The sequence below is a fragment of the Panicum hallii genome, chromosome 4, assembly GCF_002211085.1.
Source record: "Panicum hallii strain FIL2 chromosome 4, PHallii_v3.1, whole genome shotgun sequence".
Taxonomy (NCBI): Eukaryota; Viridiplantae; Streptophyta; class Magnoliopsida; order Poales; family Poaceae; genus Panicum; species Panicum hallii.
Window position 1 is genome coordinate 46,066,396 of NC_038045.1, and position 23,226 is coordinate 46,089,621.

At 50.3% G+C, this 23,226-nt stretch overlaps 2 protein-coding genes across 2 annotated transcripts; one reads left to right on the plus strand and one right to left on the minus strand.

The window, feature by feature from the left end:
* Nucleotides 1–1,036: 1,036 nt before the first annotated feature.
* LOC112890553 (uncharacterized mitochondrial protein AtMg00810-like) lies at nt 1,037–1,999 on the plus strand. The gene has a single exon (XM_025957427.1). The coding sequence runs from the start codon at nt 1,037–1,039 to the stop codon at nt 1,997–1,999; it is 963 nt and encodes a 320-aa protein (XP_025813212.1).
* Nucleotides 2,000–11,501: 9,502 nt separating this feature from the next.
* On the minus strand, nt 11,502–15,370 carry LOC112889473 (aquaporin NIP2-2). Its single transcript, XM_025956142.1, has 5 exons — nt 15,035–15,370; nt 14,669–14,893; nt 12,866–13,060; nt 12,691–12,752; nt 11,502–12,125 (listed from the first exon to the last, which is right to left on the minus strand). Exons 1-5 carry the CDS (start codon nt 15,191–15,193, stop codon nt 11,879–11,881), a joined length of 888 nt encoding a protein of 295 aa, XP_025811927.1. The 5' UTR covers nt 15,194–15,370; the 3' UTR covers nt 11,502–11,878.
* Nucleotides 15,371–23,226: the final 7,856 nt, after the last annotated feature.

The window sequence follows — 23,226 nt, forward strand, 5'->3', positions numbered from 1 at the left end:
GCTCGATGACCGCAGCACGCCCGTCGTATTCATCGGCTATGAGGACGGTGTGAAGGCATACCGGTTCCTTGATCCGGTGACGCGCCGGGTCAGCATTGTGCGTGATGTCATCTTCGACGAGGATAGGAGTTGGAGCTGGACGTCGACCATGGACAGCAATACCGCCGACAGCGGCTCAAGCGAGTTCCAAGTCAAGTATAACTACACGGCACCATTCCCTGCTCCAACACCATCACCAACATCATCCCCTGTCCCTGCAACAGCAAGCCCAGCAACTCCTGCACCAAGCAGTATCGTGTCCTCTGACGGAGAGGATAGCCCATTCGAGCAGGAGCACGTCACTCCATTGGAGAATGATGAAGAGCGCTTTGATGCAGCGCACCGTGGTGACTCGCCTGTCCGCTACTGCACCATTGAGGGTGTGATTGGAGCAGGACAGCCAGTGCCTGGGCTTGCGCAGCGTAATCTCGAGGGGGAGTTGAACATGATTAGCGCCAGCGAGCCACGCACATTTGCAGAAGCAGAACAGGAGGAGGCATGGCGTGCGGCAATGAGAAATGAGGTCGACTCCATCAAGCAGAACCAAACTTGGGAGCTCATCGACCTGCCTCAAGGACAACGCCCAATCACCCTTAAATGGGTGTTCAAATTGAAGAAAGGTGAAACAGGGGAGGTGGTTAAGCATAAGGCAAGATTGGTGGCACATGGCTTTATCCAGCAAGCCGGCGTCGACTTCGATGAGGTCTTTGCGCCCGTTGCGCGCATGGAGTCTGTCAGATTATTGCTTGCTCTAGCAGTAGAAGCTGGCTGGAACGTCCATCATATGGATGTAAAGTCTGCCTTCCTCAACGGTGACCTGAAAGAGGAAGTCTATGTCTGCTAGCCACCCGGGTTCGTTGTTCTCGGCCAAGAACACAAGGTGTTGCGGCTGCGCAAGGCACTCTATGGGCTGCGGCAAGCACCTCGAGCATGGAACGAGAAGCTGGACGCGACCTTGAAGAGGATTAGCTTCCACCAAAGCTAACATGAGCATGCCATGTACCGTCGTGGTGACAGCAGCTCTGTTCTGCTTGTTGACGTGTACGTGGACGACCTCATCATCACTGGTGCTTCGTCGGAAGGGATTGAAGCGTTCAAGGCTGAGATGAAGACGTTGTTCCAGATGAGTGATCTCGGCCTCCTCTCCCTTTACTTGGGCATCGAGGTGCACCAAGATGATGATGCCATCACCCTGCGCCAAGCTCACTACGCTGAGAGCATATTGGAGCTGGCCGGGATGGCAGGCTGCAATGCAGTCCAAACGCCAATGGAGGAGCGGCTCAAGCTCAGCCGCAAGAGCACTACACCGGAGGTGGATGCAACACACTATCGACGGCTGGTTGGCAGCCTTCGCTACCTTATCCACACACGACCAGACTTGGCCTTTGCCGTTGGGTTCGTGAGTCGATTCATGGAGCACCCAACAGAAGAGCACTTGCAGGCAGTGAAAAGAATCCTACGCTATGTCGCTGGCACTCTCAACTTTGGTCTGTGCTACAAGCGACGAACAGGAGCAGCACGGTTGGTCGGCTACAGCGATAGCGACCTCGCTGGCGACATCGACATAAGGAAGAGCACCGGTGGCACTCTCTTCTTCCTTGGCAATTGCTTGATCTGCTGGCAATCCATCAAGCAACGTGTGGTGGCACTCTCTTCATATGAAGCAGAGTATGTTGCTGCCACCACGGCCGCCACTCAGGCCATTTGGTTGACTCAGCTGTTAAGCGAACTCACCGGAGAGGAAGCTCAGACAGTAGAGCTTAAGGTGGACAGCAAGTCTGCCTTGGCACTGGCCAAGAACCCATCTTCCATGAGCGCAGCAAGCACATCGAGCTCCGCTATCACTTCATCAGGGGCTGCTTGGATAATGGAAGAATTAGCACCACATACATCTCCACTGCAGACCAACTCGCTGACATCCTCACCAAAGCACTTGGGCGAGTCAAATTCCAAGAGCTAACATCAAGGATTGTCCAGACTCATTAGATAGAAACACAAGGATTAGGGGAAGAATTGTGAGATAATCTATAAGTTTTATTTTGTCTTGACCCAGTAGGGTCAGATGTATTTTGCTTAGTCATTAAATTATAAGCAGCTGTTGACAGCTGTTAGCAGTAGTAAATACCCTCTTGTGTATCTAACCTTGTGTAATATTTGTTAGCTTAACTGCCCAAAACCACTCCTCTCGTATCTCTCACCTATTCTTAACAGAACATATGATCCTAGCCTAAAGAATCTAACATATCTTGTATTCCTGTTGGGTTCCCTTCATGGTTTCATTCGCTTTTCTTGTATTCTTGATCTGAATGGCTATGCGTTTTTCCCCATGCGGGCTGAAATCTGAGGTAGTGAGCTTACCCGTCACCGTCGAGCTTGAAGCAACCGTGAGTGCTAGCATCACCGCCCATCGATGGGCATCGCTGCGGAGCCTAATGCGCTTGCTTTGATCCGGTTAACTCAGATTAGTTCGCCGCCAAAATTGGTCTAATTAGAAACGAATTGTGACACTGTATCACTCAGATTGGTTAACTCCGCTCATTGTCGTCGTCAAGTTCTCCATGGAAGATGCTCTGAAACAAAGATTGGTTAGCGATTCCAGTTTGGCAGTGGTTAGCTACTTCAGCACGGCGACGATGTATTCCTGACCGCCCGTGTGGCCGTTGCAGTAGCACAGGAGGCCGGCATTGCTGCCGTTGAAGACATGAGGGGGCCGCGGGAGGTGCGTGAGCGATGGCCCCTCCGGGACCCGCCCGCCCGGTAGACGTACTAGTCGAAGTTCTCGAAGTAGTCCCCCTCGCGGCCGACCGAGACGCGGAGCAGGACGAGGTCGCCCTCCGCGGCGAGGACGACCGGCTCCACGCTGATCTCCGCGGCGTCCGGGCTGTGGACGCACACGTAGGAGACGCGCGGCGGGCGGCGAACGAAGAATGTGGCCTGGATCCGTTTCCCGTCGCAGGGTATCCGAGAGGGCGGTGGTGGCGTTGCGGCGCGCGGCGACGGGGCCTCCCGCTCGAGGAGCTCCCACGGGAGGGAGCTTCTCGCGCGCCGCGGCGGCGTCGGCGGCGGGGAGAGCGGGCGGGTGGAGCGAGGGGTGGAGGCCTGGGATTGTATATGTAGAGAGGCCCAACGCACAACGCACAGCTCGTCCGAAACTCCACGGGCTCTGGACTGCGAGTGCGCCAGGGGCAGATTCTTCGGCGCCGTGGGACGTGGCCCTCTCCGTTGCGTCAATGGGCCACTGATCTGTTCGAACAGCAAATTCGGGCCGAAATCTGGTGTCTGAGAGCATAATCCTGCTGGGCCACACGATTTGACGAATCAAGGCTGGGGTTGGCCCAAACATGCTGCAGCGGATCGAATCGTCTTACAGCATCTTCAGCATATTACTTTCTTGTCTTCTCACCAAAAAACTGTTCTTTTAGTGACAGAAGATGCTTCAGCAAATTACCAATTTCATAGCTAATATCAAAAAAAAATTATGATCGTTAAAACACACATCTCTCTTGCTCAAATATAGGGTAATCTGCTATGGCACTCACCGTTAAAAATACAAAAATTGCTATTGGCAATGGAGACAGAAAATATATAAAATATGATAGATGAGTAATTTGCTGAACATGTTCTTGCGGGTGAACGTGAACAGTACTGAAACTCCTAAAAAAAAAGGTTGAACACTGAAGTGCGTGTGCTAGTGGCAGCAGAAATATGCTCGTCGACACCGTGGGGGCCACATGTAACTTCAGAATGGGATGGCAGTCATTCTGACGTGAACGAAGTGCGTGGTTTCCGGAGCTTTCGATGTGATTTGGTGAATTCATTGCTTGGCTCAGCTTGCAAGACGATGGTGTGCGATGATCGGCCTATTCTCGCGTATAAAGATGATGGAATCATGCACTGATCCTTCCGGGCGATTTGTTTTGTTCACGTGTCGTCGCTTTATCTAAAGTTCCATTGCTTTCGTGACGGGAAAAAAGCTGGATTTGTGGACTGTTACCACCCTACAAATAGTTGAGTCAAGGTAGCCACTACTAGGCGTACCAACGTACTGTCAAGTATTAACCGTACACTTTCATGAAGTTCATCCTACACCTTGTGTTCTACTCATCACACAGCAGGCACAGATGACTTGGAGGGAAGAGTCCCTTCAAAGTCATGTTATTTTTTGAAGCAAAGTGGTTGAACCAAACATTATGTAAATTTGAAGACATACGACAACTATATAATTTGATGTGTCAATGTATCACACGAACAAAGTTGTAAAGAGTTTTAAATGTATCACACGAACATCAAACTATATATAATTAGATGTGCCATATGTAAAAAGTTTGTCCATGTGTCCATGGTCCAATGTACTCCCTCCATCCCAAATTATTACTCATTACATAATTTTTACTATGCATCTACATATATATTTATATATAGATGCATAGCAAAGTCTATGAATCTAAAAAAGTTAAAATAATTAATAATTTAGGACGGAGTAAGTAGATCCTAGTACACACATCCTGCTATATCTCGGTGGGATACGGCTTTATATTTTTGCTGGAAGCTTCAGAGAGTAAAAGGGTGTTTGGTTCTAGAGGATTAAATTTTAGCTCCATCACATCAAAAAGAATCTTATCATTTAAGAGTGTTAAATAAAGTCTAATTTTAAAACTAATTCGCGAGACGAATCTAATGGTGTATATTAATCATCATTAGTGGATGGTTATTGTAGTATCACTGTAACAAATTATGGATTAATTAGGTTCATTAAATTCATCTCGCGAATTAGTACATATTTGTAAAAAAAAAGTTTTATAACTAGATTTTATTTAATACTCTAAATAGTAATATTCTTATTTGATGCTACGGGCATTTTAGTCGCAGGAACCAAACAGGGCCAAAGGAGCCAGGCCACGCATGAATTTGCACATTCTATACACACTACACGTACGCTCTGTCGCTCACACGTGCGTGCCGACATGCCGTTTCATTACACCGTCTAGCGGTCTAGGATATTTTTTTTTTCAGGGACCGCCAAGTGGCATTCGATTTCAGAGTGTCCCAATCCAGGTGGCGACCAAAGAATGTAGTCCTTTCTGTGACAATGCCGTTTTTACAATGCCCAGCCAAAACTTTACCAGCAAATCTTTTTTGAGCCTCGTCTAAAAACACAAAACGACTACCTAATAATCCCTAGAAAGTGGAGTACCTAAATTATTCCATGGTGCTTCCAAAAAGCTGGCGCAGGAATAATTCGCTCTGATGATGATTTTTTTCCCCAAGAGCCGTGAGCAAGACAAGATGGCAAAAGGAGAGGCTGGCACACTCCTCCGTATCTCTCGGCGAAGCAACATGAGGCCTAGACTCCTCCAAGCTTTTTCACCAATCACGCACGAAAGCTCGACGCACTAGCGGCTAGCCCAACCCAACACCTAGTTTGCTTCGCTCTCAGATCGTGCAGGATCATCGCCCCGGGCCTGCCGACCCCTTTCTAACTTGGTTCCCTCATGCACTCTGGCAGGGTGACAGTTACCTTGCACGAGTTCAACTCGGCCACATTTCTATCCACGGATGAACCCCTGCTGCGTCTCCAGGGAGGTCCACCGGCGAGGTGAAAGAAACTGACGCGAGGGCACCGCGCGCCCCCTGCTTTTCGATCCACCACTCGCCAGCCAGCACCCCGTACGGCGACCCGCCATGGAAATTCCAAAGATTCCAGACACCACCTTCCAAGCTCTATCACCGGTTCCTGTCAGCAAAAACACCCACTTCGTTCCACTAAAAGCTTGCAATAACACCTCACAAAGGCGCTTTTCTGAGTAAACAAGCATTAAACGAATCCAATTTAGTATGACCGACCTAAGCTTGCATTCCTTTTGGGAATAAAATAGTAATAAAAGGACACAAGCTTTGAGCCTAATCAGTGCTTTTGTGATCCTTAGCTTGCGTCGATCATTGTGTACTTTCCATTAGGAGAGGTTCGTCGATCGGAAAGCTTAGGATCAAAGCAGCAGCGTTGCTACTTATACCTAGGGTCGACAGAGCCGTCGTCTCAATGACGTATGGGGTCCAATCGACAATAATCTTGAGCGAGCGGCGGCTCGCCCGACCGACCTGCCTGTCAGTGACTGTTCGTTGACAGTTTCGTGAGCAATGGCGCGTGTGCCAGGAGCACTAAGGGCGACTGCGGGAAGCATAGACCATCCTAAAATGGTGTGCATTGGGGGGCCAGTGATGATCTACCTCTACCCGTGCACCTCCCTCTCGTCGTGCAGATGCACACCTGAATAATGGAGCTCAAGAGACCCCCCCAAAACTCCAACGCTATTGTCCCCTGATCGCTACGCGCATTAGCAGCGGGGTTCGGTGCGCCGGGACACATGTCACCTCCGTTGTGACGGGCCGGCGGGCGGCGGGTGTATGATGCTCGAAGGATCGTCGTCGTCGCCGCCGATCGTGTGCAGCAGCCTTGTTGTGTGACAGCTACCGTTAACGTTTCCCATCATCCCATGTGTATCTGGGACAGTGCTTGCTTGCTTTGGGTCAGTCTTCGGACTGACGGGGAGAAGAAAATCGGGCTGTACGTGTGGCCAATGGCTGCTTGCTGTGCCGCCGTGGTGGCCTGTACCTCTCGCCGCGGACGGCGCTCGTGGGGTGGCGCCGGCCGGCGAGGAAATGCGTGGGTATATATCTTCTTTTATTTGGATGGGAAAAATCTGTACCTTTCAAGCACAAGTAATCTTGTGCTTTGCTAGTTGCTACTAGAGGGGAGTTTGCATGATTTGAACTAGTAGACATCACCACAATATTTCAGATGTAGTGCAATTCAACAGAAATGTTACTTGTGACCTGCAAGCTGTTAACTTGTCAAGCATGAAGGCAATGGAGACAGGTTCAGTTGACATATTTCACAGGACGGGACAACCTGCAAGGCAAGACTGGACTTGGAAGCTACGGCGTCTATTGAATTCCTGCTGTGAGACAGATAAATAGCTCAACTTGGTTTGGTGGCATGAGATTGGTCTTGTGTCTTCTCAAAAACCAGCTTGCAGGTTAGGATAAATCGGTCACCAAGACGTTTGCGAGAGAGCATCATGGGTCGCATTTAAACCCGTTTAATTAAATCAAATATGATCTTGTACGAGCTCTGAAGGACGAACAATGGATCCAAACCATGCAGGTTGCTCGATCTGGACATCGTTGCCTGTAAGCAACGGGTTTCCTCAATGCCACCCAGAAAAGGTGCAACCTCCATTTACTTCAGGTGCAGGACAGAGATAAGAACTTTTATAAAGATTGCTGGAACAATGTGATAACTGCTGGGTCTTGGATTTCCCTCAACACAAGACAATGTTCATGATCTTTTGCATAAATTTGAATTCTACTCTCTCCATTCCAAAATATAAGTCGTTCCTTTAATTTTTATAAATTAATAATATTTACTATGTATGTAGATATAATGCATACCTAGATTTATAGCTAAAACTGTGAACTAAAAAAATTAAAATGACTTACATTTTGGAACTGAGAGTACAAAATAGAACTAACCGACATAAGAAATAGATATATATTGAACTACAAGTTCTCCGATATGACAACAATCTCTTGAAGGGATTTTCCATTAAGATTTATTTTTCAGATAAAACGCATGCATCAAGTTCGAAATCACCCTAATTAGCAAGTAATTATATGTAGTAGCACTCTTCAGTGAAACTGGAGATGCCTGGTCCCGTCATCATTGCCATCATGTCCCCCACATGTCATGGGTCATGGTGGCACGTCACATTGGCAAGGTTATGCTAGTTAAGAAGATCTATACCTTGAGCGTCGCACTTAACAAGTTTGGGTCGAGTTATCAATCTTACAGGCTTATTTTGAAGGCTCTATATGAAACCACCTAGGATCTTAGATGGACACTAAAAGGTAGAAAAATCCTAAAAATTCTTACAAAAATCAGAAACATCGGGCCATCAATTCGACAATTCTAATCATAATAGTCATTGGATCTGTTATCTTTCCTAATAAATTACCTACCTCTACTACTATGAAACTAGACTAAAATAACCCCCTAAACATGTATCTAAATTACTCACCTCTGACGTTATAAAAAATCTAAAAAATCTAAAGTAACCCTCTAATCTTCGTGTAAATTACCCACCTATGCCATTATAAAAATAATACAAATAACCCCCTAAATTTACATATAAATTATCCAATTATATTATTATTAAAAGGTTCATGTAACCCCTAAATATTAATCTAAATTATATACTTATAGTAAAATAGTGAACCAATATAAAATTTTAAATTACTATTTCTATCGTTATTAATATATTATTTATATTATTGTTTATATAAAAATACTACCCATGATATGTGTCACCATGTATCCATATATGATGGAAGAGATAAGACTATAAATTCACAAATAAATAGTTCAATTATATATAGATATATATATATCAAATACACATGGAGGTGTGATGCAAAATGAAATCTATTGTAACTAGATAATAATAAATATATATTTTAGAGTAAGTATTAGAATATTTAATAGATGAAAGGGGACGTGAGATAGATAATTATAATTATTAGTTATAAATCTTATTTTTATATTAGTTCTAATTATGGGTTTGATAGGCTCGTTATCACACGAGTCTAAGACACCACGACACCCGTTTACAAACCTCCAGTGCACTATTTTAATCTCTCTTTTTCACAACAAATTTGTCGCAAGTACATGGAAACGTCACCTATTTTGACCGCACAGGGACAGTTACACTCTCAAACACCCCAGAAAATGGTAAAGGAAACACGTACGTGGTTGATCAAGAACGCATTCGTTACACACATCATAGCTTTCCCACACCATACCCCAAGCACGACCGTAACCACACGTACAAGCACTACGAGGCGATCAGGATCAGGAGCACTGCTGATTATTCCAAGTCCAAAGTATACTTGACTACAAGCTAATGGACATCACATTGCCAGGTCAAAAGAAAAAAAAACAATGTGGACATTGCATTCATACGCCCTGCCCTACCCTTGCTCTTGGCATACACGACCCGATCCTCTCGCTATCGCGGCTGCTGTTGGCGGTTGATCCGCAGGTCACGCGGGGGCCCGGGGGGCCACATGGTCGTGGTGGCGCCCCTTTGCCCTAGCTGCTGCAGCACTGACCTGAAATGATCCGAGGGCGACTCCGACGAAATCTGAGGTCAGGTCAGTACGCCCTGGTCTGGGGTTGGTTCGGCAGCCTTTGGTGGACAGGCATGACCGTCGATCCCCATGAGCGTGCACGTCCATCAACCCGTCCTTCTTTTTTTTTTCCTTCTCTTCCTTTTTGGAAATGTGCAGCAGCTATGTGTGGTCATCAGGTTTCACGGTCGTCTTAGCTTGGCCTCTGCCTGTAATGGCGCATGTGTTTCGCTGTGCCCTAGTGGGGTGTGATGATCTGAAAGTAAGCAAGCCGCGCGGCACGAATCTCCAGCGTCGCTTGCACGATCTGGACCCAAGCCTGATGGAGGCATGCATCGGGCATGGAGCGATCGATTCGCTCGTCGCCGGCGACGTGACCGGTGACGCTGCGGGCCGGCCGGCCGGCCGGCTCGTCCGATCCGCTCGTGCGTGCGTGATTGACCGACCTGCGGCGTCGGCGTGGGGACGCGATCGAGAGCGAGGGTTCGGGGGAGGGCACCTCGGCGCGCGTGCCCCTGTGACGTTGCGGCGCATTGCTCGGGCGGGGGACACGGGTGGCGATGCATGGGGCAGGCAGGTGTACCGTGGGTCGGGTCGGGTCGGGTCCGCCGGGGTGGCATCAGTGGAGGGAAGGTTTGCTGGTCCTGTAATGTGCAGTGCAGTGCAGGGGGCTAAGGCTAGTCGCACCGCGGACCACCACACGCGACTGAACTGCAAATCCACCGATAAAAATCGCGTATCTGGCACTGGATACTTCCGTTCGCTACAGTAAATCGGCAAACCCAGTGTTGGCGGAGACGAACGCAATCCTCTCCACCGCAGCAGCCTCTCCTCTCGCGCGCGGCCTTGCGGAGTGTCCGCGCAGCACCGTCTCCTCTCCAGCCCTGTGAAGTGGCCACGTTCTTCCCCAACAGCCCTGTTCGTTGGTTTTGTTGACATGCAGATCGAAATACAGGGGTGCGGCCGCAGCGTTCCATGGAAGGAACCTGGAAAGGTCGATGGGCCATGTGGGTCGTACCCTGTTTACAGACTCATTTAGCACTGGAGCGGTGCGACTAGCCTAAAGCGTAGTAGCTTCAGGTGGTCCTGTGTTGGCACGCTGATGTTGTGCATCGGCGCTGGTCAACTCGATCAGGAACAGAGCTGTGACCTCACTCTGACCTGATTCACCCGCCTGATGCCCATCCGTTGTTTTACACCTTTCCTTTCTTGAAGAAATTCCTAGCCTCGATCGGACGCTAGGTGGCTCAGGAGGTCTCCCGGGCCCTAGACGGAGCAATAGGTAGAGGTAGTGATTTTGTGCCTTTAAGCTAAGGATCCTATTTTTTCAAGCAATTGAAGTGAATATTGTTAGTGGAGATTCATATTAGGACACCAATTCACACTCCTCAGGAACCGGGGTGGCGGCTTAATGACTAACGATCCCAATCGATATGGTGTCGTGGGGCTCCTGTGCCATGAACAATGGTAGGATTCGGTAGACGATACCGGCTAGAGGGGGTAATGGGAGGAGGGGGAAAGCATGGTGGAGGGGCTAAGTTGGAGGGCGGTAACCCTAGAAAAATTTGCTTGCTTTTGTTGTGTAGTCGTTAAGAGCTTAAAGAAAGGAGGACTTAAAGCCCTCGATCATGATTGAATGGACAATATTTATTGATCATAAACCAATTTATTTTTATTCATTTGTGCAATAGCATCTCCCTTTTATTTTTATGTTTCGTGTAACATGCTTCCTGTTGCTCACAAGCTAGCGACTAAAGTTTCAGAAAATTCCAGTTCATTTTCAAATTCTGCTGACAAGGAGAGGTTAGAGTTCTAGGCTTCCACCACCTAGCTTTTCGGCGAGACCATCAACTGGGATTTCATTCGTTGATCCAAGAATATCATCACCACCCTTTAGATAAGGCCTTATTGGTCGCTCCTAGTTGACATACGTATGCCATGTCTTGCAAAGTTGCTGTCAACACGAATTTCTTGGAGGCCTTCAAAGGAGGACTCTTGCCCTTCTTTTTTTGATGCCATCTCGCTGCAGTCAACAACACTGACACAAGCATGCTATGTTAATCCATGCTTAGTGCGTGATGGTATCATCATTCACGCACCACCGACTCAGGACACTGCCCTGGCCTACTCTGGCTAGCTACTACATAAGCAAAAGGCCATCCGATCAAAAAGTACAGTAAAAAAAGAACTCAAACCAAAAAAGAAAAGATAAAATAAATCAGTAGACAAAAAGGTAGTAAATCCATGCATACACTTCTTCCAAACACTCGTGCATCTTTTGCAAATAAACAAGCCCATCAGCTGCATCGATTAACCTTTTGCAACTCTGACGCAATACAAAGCCGAAGACAACATAAAGCATACACTGCTCCGAGATCCCCGCTGCTCGATCTCAACGACGCGTACGTACACGTACATGTATACGTACGTATAGGCGACGCGGAAAAATACAAACACGTACGTAGGTACGTACACCGAGTATGTACCGGTACACACACGCAGGAGCTCTAGCTCTCTCCCACCTGAGGTCTTGAACAGAGCGAGCACACAGTACACACGTGTGGTGGCACGTGCTCACACGCACGGTGGTGGTGATGTGTGCGAGCTAGTGGTGCACACCTGCCGGCCGGTCCCGGGTCGGTCCGCCGCCGTGTTAGACGGTGTCGAACTCGTCGGCGGCGAGGGACTGGCTCTGCATGCGGCGGAGCTTGAAGGAGGAGAGCCGCTGGGGCCCGTCCTTGGCGGGGTTCTCCTCGAAGCGGATGTAGGTGTAGACCCAGGCGCCGGAGAGCGTGCCGATGACGGGGCCGAGGAAGTAGATCCAGAGGCCCGTGTAGACGTTGCTGGCCACCGCCGGCGCCAGCGTCCTCGCCGGGTTCATCGATCCGCCGGACACAGGCCTGCAAATGCCACTCGTAATTTCCCCGCGCCTTGATTAGCTTACATGCATGTGTATGTGCGTGCGTGCGTCATCAGTGTCTTTATTTTCATCAGATCAGTGTGTGCATTTTATTTTAATAATCTGCCTACAGCTAATCAGTGTGTCTCAATTCCTAGTAGTGTTTCACATGTTTCTTGACTAAGAGTTCATGAATGTACAATTCCAAAGTCAATCGTTTGCTAGAAGTCAGTGAGAAGGCAGGTTTCTAGTGTCACGCCCTGTCCCAACCAGAGTGTCAGCTTGTACAACGACACGGCGCCAATTTGGATGAGAAAAAAACAATGTGGGGGCCGGCTTAGTGGCAACGAACGTCAACAGCTTGAAAAGTCGCATGCTAGTTTCCTAAGGACCTAGGCGGTTTCTTCAGTGTCACTGCTGCTAGCTCTTTTGTCGAAAGTCTACCGTGTTTTAATTCCTCGTGAGAGTACTACAGCCAAGTACTACGTCCTTGTTGCTAATAAGTTTAGCTAGTGTGGTCAGTGCTCATCAGTGACAAATTATTCATCGTTCCATTTCATATTTACCCTGCGAAGATTGACGTAATGCAAACCGCGGAACCGACTGCTAACCCGGCCAACTCACCCACCTGCAAACCAAAACCAAAGGGCGTCGACGTCAGGGCAAGCAACGAGCCAGCAGGGAGAAGAACAACAGGGAGAAGAAAGGCAAGACCGAGCAAGAGCAGGGAAGGGTACTGACCGCCCTGGAGTCGGTGGCGACGGCGCAGGTGACGAACATCATGTTGAAGGTGACGACGATCTCGATGACGAGCGCGTGCCAGTGCGGCCCCGTCGGCGTGGTGGTGCCGATCACGGTGATGGGGTGGAGCACCGCCTTGAGCACGAACGCCGCGCACATCGCCCCCGTGAACTGCGCCGCCCAGTAGAACGGCACCTGCAAGCACCAAGCCACACCACAGAGCCATGAGCACAGGCAAGCGATCGATGCACAGCGCCTGCGACGTGATGGGGCACCCAGGACACGACGCCTCCGAATATTCGGCCGCCCAAAGGCTGTGGCTCTCGGCGAGCCCGGGCCGAGCGGTAGCACCCCGTCCTGCCGCGGCTGGCCGGCGCACGCGCGAGCGGGGTACGATACGGCGCGCGCGCGCGCGACGCGGACTTTGCAAGCACGCCACGCGAGCCGCTAATTCCTCGGCTATCTCAGATTATATTCCTCCGATCCCCACGCCCTTTTCTATCTCGCACGGCCGGCGCACGCACCGTCTTGGGCTCCCACGGCCACGCCGCCGGTCCACCTCTCGGCGAGCCAGCAGCCCAACACGTGGATCAAGCAGGCTTCCTCTTCGCCGAGTGCCATCGCCATCCCGGCCACCATATCTTCTTGATGGCCACCAAGAGCCATGGCGGCCAACGCTTGGCTCTCATCAAAGAAAGGAGCCGCGAGAATGTCAACGCCGGCCCCGCCCCCGGCCAGTACGCGGTGGTTAGTTGCCATTAGCGGAAGCTAATCATCGGAGCTTTCCCTGTAAGCTTGTACCATTATGAGAGAGCTCCCTAGTCATCATGGGCCAATCGGTAGTTCTATCTCTACGCCAAGTTGCCCAATCATCATCCGTCTCACTCTCACCTGCTCCTTGTTTTTTTTTAAAAAAAAAGATATTCTTTCTGTATTCGATGGAGTCTCTCTACTGTCTGAGCCTCTGAGGTTGTTTTTATCGGTTCACATGCTCGATCGATCAGCTTGTTGCCAATAATGCATGCAATGTTTTTGTTTTGGATGCTGCTGCTGCTAGCTGCATGCTACCGACCTGACACCATGACTAGGAAATTAGAACAGATAAGCTGCTTGCAAAATACGGGCTGGACTTCTTTAAGCAGTCGTGTACTGGATGTACGTGTCAACTTGTGCTATACTAAAGTACAGGGGTGATGGCTGCTTATTGGCTGCTTCTTGTATCCAGTTGGCAGATAATTGGTCGGTATCCATTTGCATGTGTTTTTAAAAAATATATATGAGAGTTTAAAATTGCCTGCGCCTTGTGATCGACATGCAAACTATCTAAAGTCTGTCTCTTTGTATATAAGTTACCCTCTGGTTTAGTTTTTTTCATACAGTGCAGTAATTTTTGCTTTGTCTAATCCCATACCTGCGAAGTGGTTGGAAATTTTTGGAAACTTTTTTATTTTTAAAAATATGAAGCTCTACCGCGTGTTCTCGACAAAAAGTTAAATTGTAGGTATCTTGGCATGGTTAGTAGCCAGGTACACGGCCATGACAACATGTTGACAATTTTTCTTGGGAAGAAGACAACATGTTGACAAGTAAGTCCTACTGAACTCCTATATCAATGGATTGAAAATAGCGGAACCAACCAATGAGCTGCCGCGAAAAGAAATATGATGCCAGCACGCTAGGAGCAGCTCTTCCGGCAGCAGGACGAACACGAAAATAAAATTCGGAGCAGAGTAAAAGAACCGGCAGAGCAGAAGGGACACGGATAGATCGATGGAGATGCAGTTGGTACTCGTACACACATACCTGAATCCAGGGGAAATGCCGGAAGCACGCAAAGGAGAGCGTGACGGCGGGGTTCATGTGCGCGCCGGAGATGTGGCCGGTGGCGTAGATCATGACGGTGACGATGAGCCCGCCGGCCACCGACTGCCCCAGCTGCGAGATGCGCTTGAGGTCCTCGCCGTAGATGGACGCCGCGCCGCATGTCACGAACACCAGCAGGAACGTCGCCACCACCTCCGAGATCACCTGCCACGTGTGTGCACGCACGCGCGCGCGCATCGATCAGTCGCGAGCCATGGCCGGTCGGTTGCCTTGCTCTCCTCGGCCTGCCGGTTGGAGGCCGGTAGGGCAGGCGGCTGGACTCTGGAGCAGTTAGTGAGGAGTTACCTTCTTGAGGAGGTGGGGCGGGAAGATGTCGGCGAGGGACTTCTCCGGGTAGTACATGGTGGGGACGGCGGAGCCGCTCTGCACGGTGGAGAGGTCGTGGATCTCGTTCGAGTAGTTCACCCGCGAGTTGGCCCTCGACGCGGTGGAGGGGGCGGCCATGGCCGGTCGATCGCCTAGCTAGCAAACTAAAGCTAGCTGCTCAGCCCGATAGATCGGTCTGCCGGGGAGCAGCAGGCAGCTCGCTCGATCACGCTGCGGAGGACGGGGAGAGCGAGGCTGCTCGATCGATCGGCGGCGCTGGCTACTGGCTGCTGCTTGCGTCCTGCTCTCAGCTCCGCAGCGGGCGGGCGGGTATTTATAGATGGGTGGCGAGGGGGAGCCGGGCCAGGCCGAGGCCACGAGCGAGCTGGGGGGGACGGACGGGCGGACGGGGACGGCAGGTGGTGGGCGCTGGGTCCGGCCGGGATCGGAGCGCTGCCTTTGCGCTTGTGGCTGCGGGGCGAGCGAGCGCGAGACCGTGGGGGAGGGGGAGCTCCGGAGCTGGGAGGTTGACGGGAACCGGCACGGCCGGGGATGGAGCGAGCGACGTGGGCGGGCCGGGAGGGCTCGCGTGCGCGGCGAGGTGAAAACAAACAGAGCCTGACAGGACGCGGTGAACTGGTGGTGGATGCCTAGATGGTACCACTGGCTGGAGGCTTACGTTACTGCTGTGCCGTGCTAACTGCTCCTGAGTCCTGAGGAGTCGCAGTCGTGCCGAGGAAACTTCGGACTTGGGGCCCGGGAGTTACCACGGCTGACGGCCTACTGGCCTACTGCTGTGCAGGATTAATGACTGACCACGGCGGTTTTACTTTTGACGGGCTTCACGGGGTTGTTGGGCAGGAAGCAGTTCCTCTGCTGTTATTGCAGGGGACTCGGGTGGCTAACAGGTGGGACTAATGGCTCATGGAACCACCTGTCAGTGACACAGAGTAGACTTGTCCGTAGGACGCAGGGTGTGGATCTGCCATTGTTGTGGGTGGTGATTTTTGAGTTCCTGCATGAGGGTGTCCTACGGCTAGGAAATATACGGCGAACGTCTAGATTAAAACAAAGATTGATCCTAATTACTATCCTTATCATAAAAAAATACTGATTTATTACCACATCTCTTTTTTCCCAAAGAAAATGGAGTGTCCCAGTACTCAGCCCAAGTGTCAAATAAGTAGGACTCCCTAAATTTCACACTTTCCTTGATCACCGTTGTCCCTTGATCCAGTGGCAGGGGCATGGCTTACGGCAGCAGATTCTTCGGGGCGCACACGTTTGGTGAAACTCACGTATTTTTTAATCCCAGCCGGCCTTGTTGTCGGACGGCCATTGGATCCCGTGAAACGGGGCCCTTCTGATTGGCCAAGATCATCGTTAAAAAACCTTTGCTCTCGTTATCAAAAAAAAAACTTTGCTCTCAGCAGGGGAGTGAGTAGCTAACCAGCAGTAGCGCGTCCGAGTGCGTCGCATGAGCATCGCGCCACCCGTGCAACCTGCCAAGCAGACGGCGTGGCTTCCCAAACCATATACCACAAAACAGCACGATGGGTTCCACTCCAATCCAATTCAGCTATACAAAACTATGCAGAATTTGGAGCGGTTCATCGACATGGACATTGGTCAGTGCGAACACCGATATAGTACAGCTCTTTTTTTTGGGCAACCTTTTCATGCTTCTCTCAGGACGAAACGAACAGTCGTCTCAGATGCAGCTCTGTCCTCTCCCGGAGACCAAAACAATAGTAGTAGCTCTGTCCACACTGTCCTGGAGATAAAAACAATGGAGACCGGCCAGTTGCAGCTTCGCTCGTCATGGAGGAGGCGATAAAGCGCGCGCTCGACCGGCCGCGGCCGACGACGTCGACTCTCGTGACGCCGGCGGTACGGCGCCGCCGAGGACGAGGACGAAGCAAGTGCCTTTTCAAACTTCCGATATTTTCGACCGGATCTGGGCATCGTCGTCTGACGGCGACCTCGACGTAGACGACGATGTTTCCAGCAGTTAGCACTTCGTACGTACGGGAAGGAGGTACATACGGTGTACGTCCTCCGCAGCACACGGCGCGTACGGCTCTGCGAGACTGCGCATGGCGCTGCCGGAAGAAGGGTGTGAACTAACGAGGGCCAGATCAATGTGGCAGAAGAGGAGAGAACCGGAAATGTGAAACCGATGCGTTTGTCATCTCGAGCAATTACTCGGGGGCTCCGTCGTCCATCGCCGGCCGGCCCGCCGGGAGGGCGCAATGAGTGGCTTGCAGCGACGCAAGCAAGCCAAGCAAGCGTGTTCGATCGATTCCGCGCAACCTTCAATTCCAGAAAGGGATCGCGGGGGTGGATCGATTAGGCTCGTGACCCCGGTGCTAATCGTGGTAAAGCAAAGCACGGATGCCGCCGCTAACCACTCCACGTCTCCCGTAATTGGCTTCGCCGTCGGGGATATCATCAACCACCGGCCGGGGCGGCCGCCACGTCACGCCATTGACGAACGCCGCCGCGCGCATCCACCGTGGTAGCCTGCGAGGTTGGGTTGGGTAGCCACGGAGCGCTGAAGCAACCCGGTAAACCGTCGCCGGGCGCGGCCAGGGTTTTCTCCACCCCCGTTCCGTAGCACTGTAGCAGAGCTGCAGGTACAGGGCCACTGTCTGTGGCACGCAGCGAGCAAGGCTGGCTCTGGCCCGGTCGCCCGGAGAAAAAGCGAAAGAGAGAGACGGACATGGCGATGAAATCAAGCTGCGCCGGCTGACCGAAGTATCTTCAGAGCTGAGTAAAGTCGCCCTGTTTCTTGCGTGTTCAATTTACTTCAGCTCAGCAGCTGCTGCCTCTCTGACTCTGGGAGAAGGCCAGAGGCAGGCTGCCAGACTCAGGATGACCTCTTCAATGCAGCAAGTAGCCTTTTATGGCTCCAATAGTTCGTACTGCAGTACCAGTATGTCCTTTTGGTTTTCTGCTCGATACCAAGATCCAACTTGCATTGCGTTCAGCACTTCAGCTCCACGTTGTACATACAGGGAGTGCTGTGGCAGTTGGATAGGACTTGGAAGAAGGTATAATAAAATTCTTCAGCCTAGAGCTGTAGGGCCTGTGCCGGAACGCAATGAGATGTTCAGGTTCATGCATCCCATTCCTGAGCAGCAGCTCGGTAAGTCCGAAACGATCGGCCCACTTGGGGTGGCCGGTGGCCATGCCCCTCTTGGCGACGGCAGGCAAAGGGGGGCAGGGACCTAAGCTGCCTCTCGGGGCGTTACTGTGGTGTACTCCTCCATAAAGGTCCAATGCTGCAGCTTCTGCGAGCCTACAACAAGCACTAGTACTAGGCTATACTAGCTAGAGTGTACGGAGTGTGCTATATACTGTTGCTTGACCTGTGTTTGCATTCTCCATATTGATTGCTTGGAATGGATGCGAGACGAACGAACCCTAGCTGGAACACAGCGTCTGTTTACCGGTTCCAGTGCCAGCCTGGTGATCTGTTCTTCCTACGGGACGACGGATCTGCTGCCGCTGTCTTCAATGGCCGTGCCGGATCTTATCTAGTGGTTGGAGGAGGAAAAGAGCAGAGAAGCAGCCCTTTTGGTCAAGGGGAACTTGGAATTTTACTTGGATAATTGATAAACTTGCAAGTTTCTTGCTGGAATTTCAAACGTACTCATATTCTCTTGATCCGTGGGCAGCATCTTTATGTTTAATTAGTCATGATTTTTCCTTTTCCGATCGGCTTTCCAGTCACCGATCGGTTTCCTTTTCTGGCTGGCTGAAGGATCCATGCCCATGTTGCTGTTGTTGTTGGGGTAGGGACTGCATGCCGTGGATCTGTCTTAGTTTGTTGCTTGATGTCATATGGCAACCAACTAGCAGCAAGTGAATCAAATACGTACATTAAGCAACGTGTATCACCGACCAAGTGATTGGAAAGGCATATGGGTAATCTAGACAGATGTGATGGTGGACAAGTAGGTTTCATCACCACCACTTCTATCTATAACCCAGTGATGACATGATATTTTTACCCTGGAAGTTGCTGATGCAAAAATGTTGCTGACTTCATCTAGGTGCAATAAGGTGAAAGCATCAAAAACATTTTCTTGTGGAGGTTGGAGGAACAAGTGGCAATTGTAATGAGTTTTTCCCTTTGTCCAGAAGCAAAGTATGGGTGCAAGTCGCAATCGACAAATAAACACGCACTCAGATTTTGGAAACCACATGTTTATATCGAGTAGTTTGAATTCTTCACATTTTCCCTTGAAAAGGAAAAGACACTTCCTCCTAAGATGTAAGAGGGGGGCATTATGGCATGACACCACCACAGAAGAGGTGTCTCTTTCTTTCTTTCTCTTCTATTATTGATTGTTGACACATAGGAAGGACGAGCACAAGAGAGATGACGCTGCACATAGATGGATCTAGATGGCTTCACTTGAGTTATTGCAATTCCTTAATTTAGTTTCTTGTTATATATGTTGTTATACCAAATTGTCTCTTATACAAAACTAAGCCATAAAGTAGTGGTGATTGTCTAGTCGATTAGCGTAAGGCCATAATTGCCTAAAAAGGAATGCTGATAAGGACCTATTATCAGTTTTCTTTAGCAGCCCCATTAAACTGAAAGATTGATTTGAAAAGGAATTGTGATGAGCCAGGTTTCAAGGTGAAAACATAAGAATGATATGACTGATGACAAGCATAACAATTTTCTCGTTATTCTTCCACACTATTATGATTAACAATTGTAAACACATAGCAGAATAACCAACGATTTTCATTATTTTAGCACCATAGTATATGTTATTCCCTTTTCTGGTTCGAATCCATACCTTTTGAAATGTGTTGGTTAAATTATTTAGGATAGCTTCTCTGCATGATAGAAGAAAAGAAAAATTGTTAAGGAAACCCTAGAGGCAGTGGCGAATCTAGAAAATACATGAAGAGGGGGCTCATTTCCTCTCTCTTCTTCTTCCTCCTCCTTTCTTCTTCGTTCTTTCTTTTAAAAAATGGAGAGGAGCTTAGATGGGTATCTATTGATCTTGGGGAGGTAGAGGGGCTTGATCCCCCCTACCAGATCCGCCCTGCCTAGAGGTTAAATAGTTGTTCTAAGGCCATGTGCACTTAAGAAAAATATATAGTACACTGACGTCAATTGCTTTAATTTGTTGTAATGTTTGCCAATAATCCGTCATGGCAATTAGCATGCATGGTTATGTCTGCTACCTCTAGCTCTTCAATTTTGCTCCTTACTTACCTTAATGAGGATGCACATCACCTAATTTTGCCATGATATATCTTTTTTTTAAAGTACCAACAATCCCTATATGCATGTGAAATGTGAAGTACAAAAAACAATTACATATATACCTAGCTACAATTTGATTGTTTTTGTTAGAGTAAACCGCAAGAGCTTAATTTACTGATGTAAATGTAATTAAAGCTTGTCCACAAACACCTTATTACTAACGGTACATTCCATCCAACAACCAACCAGGAAAGGAATCCAACCTAACTGGATGACACCTGAGTGAACCAGACCACAGTTCAAATCAAACCGAACTCTGAAAACACTTGAGGAAGTCACCTGACAACGAGGCTACGCCCCGGCCGGCCTCCTACCGGCATTCGCCGGCCACAGATCCATCCCACGCTGCTCTTGGCACCACACGCCAACCGCCATGTCTTACTTTGTCTGCCTCCAAATGCATTGGCACTGCACGGCATGCTCCTCTACAGTGGCCATTATCGACACCGCACAGTGCAGCTAGCCGTCGACTTTGCTTTCCTGCCACTGCCTGTAAAAGTAGAGATCATCCTCCGGTGGTAGGAGCAGGTCGTGCGTGCGTGCTCTCGTCCACGGCTGTCCGGAGTTGCGCCCTCGGGCACGCAATTTACCGCCGCTGTAGAAAACAGAGGCAGAACTTTCAGAGCACTAAGCAGCCGCCACGTGCCTACTATACGTTTACCTCCGGAAATACTCTGTCCGTTCCAAGTGCTGCTGATCCCGTATCCATGTCTGGCCGATAGTGTGCACTGTGCGTGCGGAGACCTAATCAGCAATGTCGACATGCCTAATGAAGCGGATGGGACGACGACGTCGGCGTACGCCCAGTCGATCGATCGGCGAGGAAAGCTGTTAGGCATCGCTGACCTATTAGCTACTCTCGCCAGCTGCTGTCAAAACAACTTTGCGACGCACCATCGATATGCAGGGTTAGCTGTGACAAGCAGTGAGTTTGAAAAGCCTGGACGAAAGAGACGATCGTGTGCGAGGGCATCCGTACACGGTGAAAAGATAGATCGCCGGAGCTAGCCCGGCCGGCCGGGTCCGGGTGAAGTGCCCGCTCTCGCCGCAGTCGCCGTCGGCGAGCACGCACGCGGACGGGCCGCGGAAGGTCCGGCCGGCGAATCGGAGCCGGCGTGGCCGATCGTCACCATTCATCAGGTGCTCCGGTGGGGGCGCGCGCGCGCGTGTTTTCCGGCAGATGGCAGTATCGCGACACAACGGAGCATTATTCACCTGTTTTCTTTTCTCCTCTGCTGGGGAGAGGAAAACAGCGACGGGTCGACGGGCGTCCTTTCGCCGGAGCGCCGCCTTTCCTCGGTCTGATTGCTGTCGTCTGGACCTTTGGGGACGGAGGAGAAAGTGGTACAAGGCCGACAAGTACGTAGGAGTGCCCAGTGCTTTCCTCTTCGATCTACTTTACCCCACGGACGGGTGGCTCGAATGCGGCTGGCCTGTTGGTCTCAGATGGGATCAGACCGTCACAGATGATCCATGTGCATGTGCCCTGGGCTTTCTAGAATGATCGTGAGAATCTCGATCATAATTTTCTTTTTTTCCTTAATTTTTTTAATAATACTTTTTTTTTCCGATTATGCGAATGCGAGCTCGTTTCTCTAATATTTGACAGGAGAATTTTCGATTAGACATTGGCTATCTCAATTTTGAGTTGACCAACAGCAAATATTAAACGGATGGAAGGATACGATCTGACTGATTTTTTACTTTATGGTTAGTGGATTATTATATGCTTTTCGTGATTGTATTTATTGTGGCCCTACGAACGAAGGAGACTTACGATCCGATTCAGAATATGTCATCTTTCTCTGTTGCGTCAACGTGGTTTTTCCCGGATTTCACGCGCGTGTTCATGAAGATGTACGTTCATTTCCTTTTGATTTGTCCTGGATACGCCATGGAAGAACGAAGCTGCTAATGGAGGAGGACAACTAGCTCGATCGTTCGTCAAAGGAGTTCAGATGATTATCCTAAAATCATTGTTGGCTGATTACTTTATCCTAACCATAAAAAGAACGGTTGCACCCAATGCCCAACCGAAATCAGATAGTCAACGCACACAGCCACATGTGTGCAGCACATGTTTGCTGGCTCCAACTTCATCTCCAAAGTCTGAAGAGACCCAGCTCTTTGCACTTTCCCAAATGAGCCTGAACCTGCATGGAATGCACCCCCGGCAGCATGAGTAGCTTCGCACTACGCATGGCGAAGCGTGATGGTTGCCGTTCGTCTCCAGAGAGAAAAGATCGATTAATGATATCGAAAAAAGAGATAATGATAAATTTATTGTTCTTTTTTTATCTTTTCTTTTCTTTTCTCATCGCGGCAAGACGAGCGAGGAGGAGGCGCCACGCGAGCCGCACGGCCGGCGCGCGCGAGCCGGGGGTTGGAAGTGGGAGCAGCGGCAAGTGGGGAGGCGGCGCGGGCGCCCACGGGCAGCACGGCTCCCCTCTCCCTCTCCGAGAATATTTGGGTCGGGGCACGGCGCGAGTGCGGGGTCGAGAGCGACGGGAGATGCACGCACGGCCCCAGTGCCCCGCCCCGGGAAATGGCCTCGCCGGAGACCTCGCCATCGTCGCGCGCACCGCTGGCGCGGCAGTGCCAGTGCGCGCGGGCGTACCGTCGCGAGCTGCGCCTTCGGGTCCGATCGGCTTTGACCCGGCAGCGGCCGAGACGACGTCCGTGTCGCGACGGGATCATCCATCCGTGGGGGGATTGGGGGATGGGTCAACGAGGAGCGGGAAGCTCGCGGCCACGATCGAGTGGCACGAGGATCATCGCGCGCGCGCGCTCGGTCGCTGCGGCACTGTGAATGCTCTCTGCACAGGGGCCCTGACGACGACACGGTAAAGGAAGGGAGGAGTTGAACGGAAGGGGA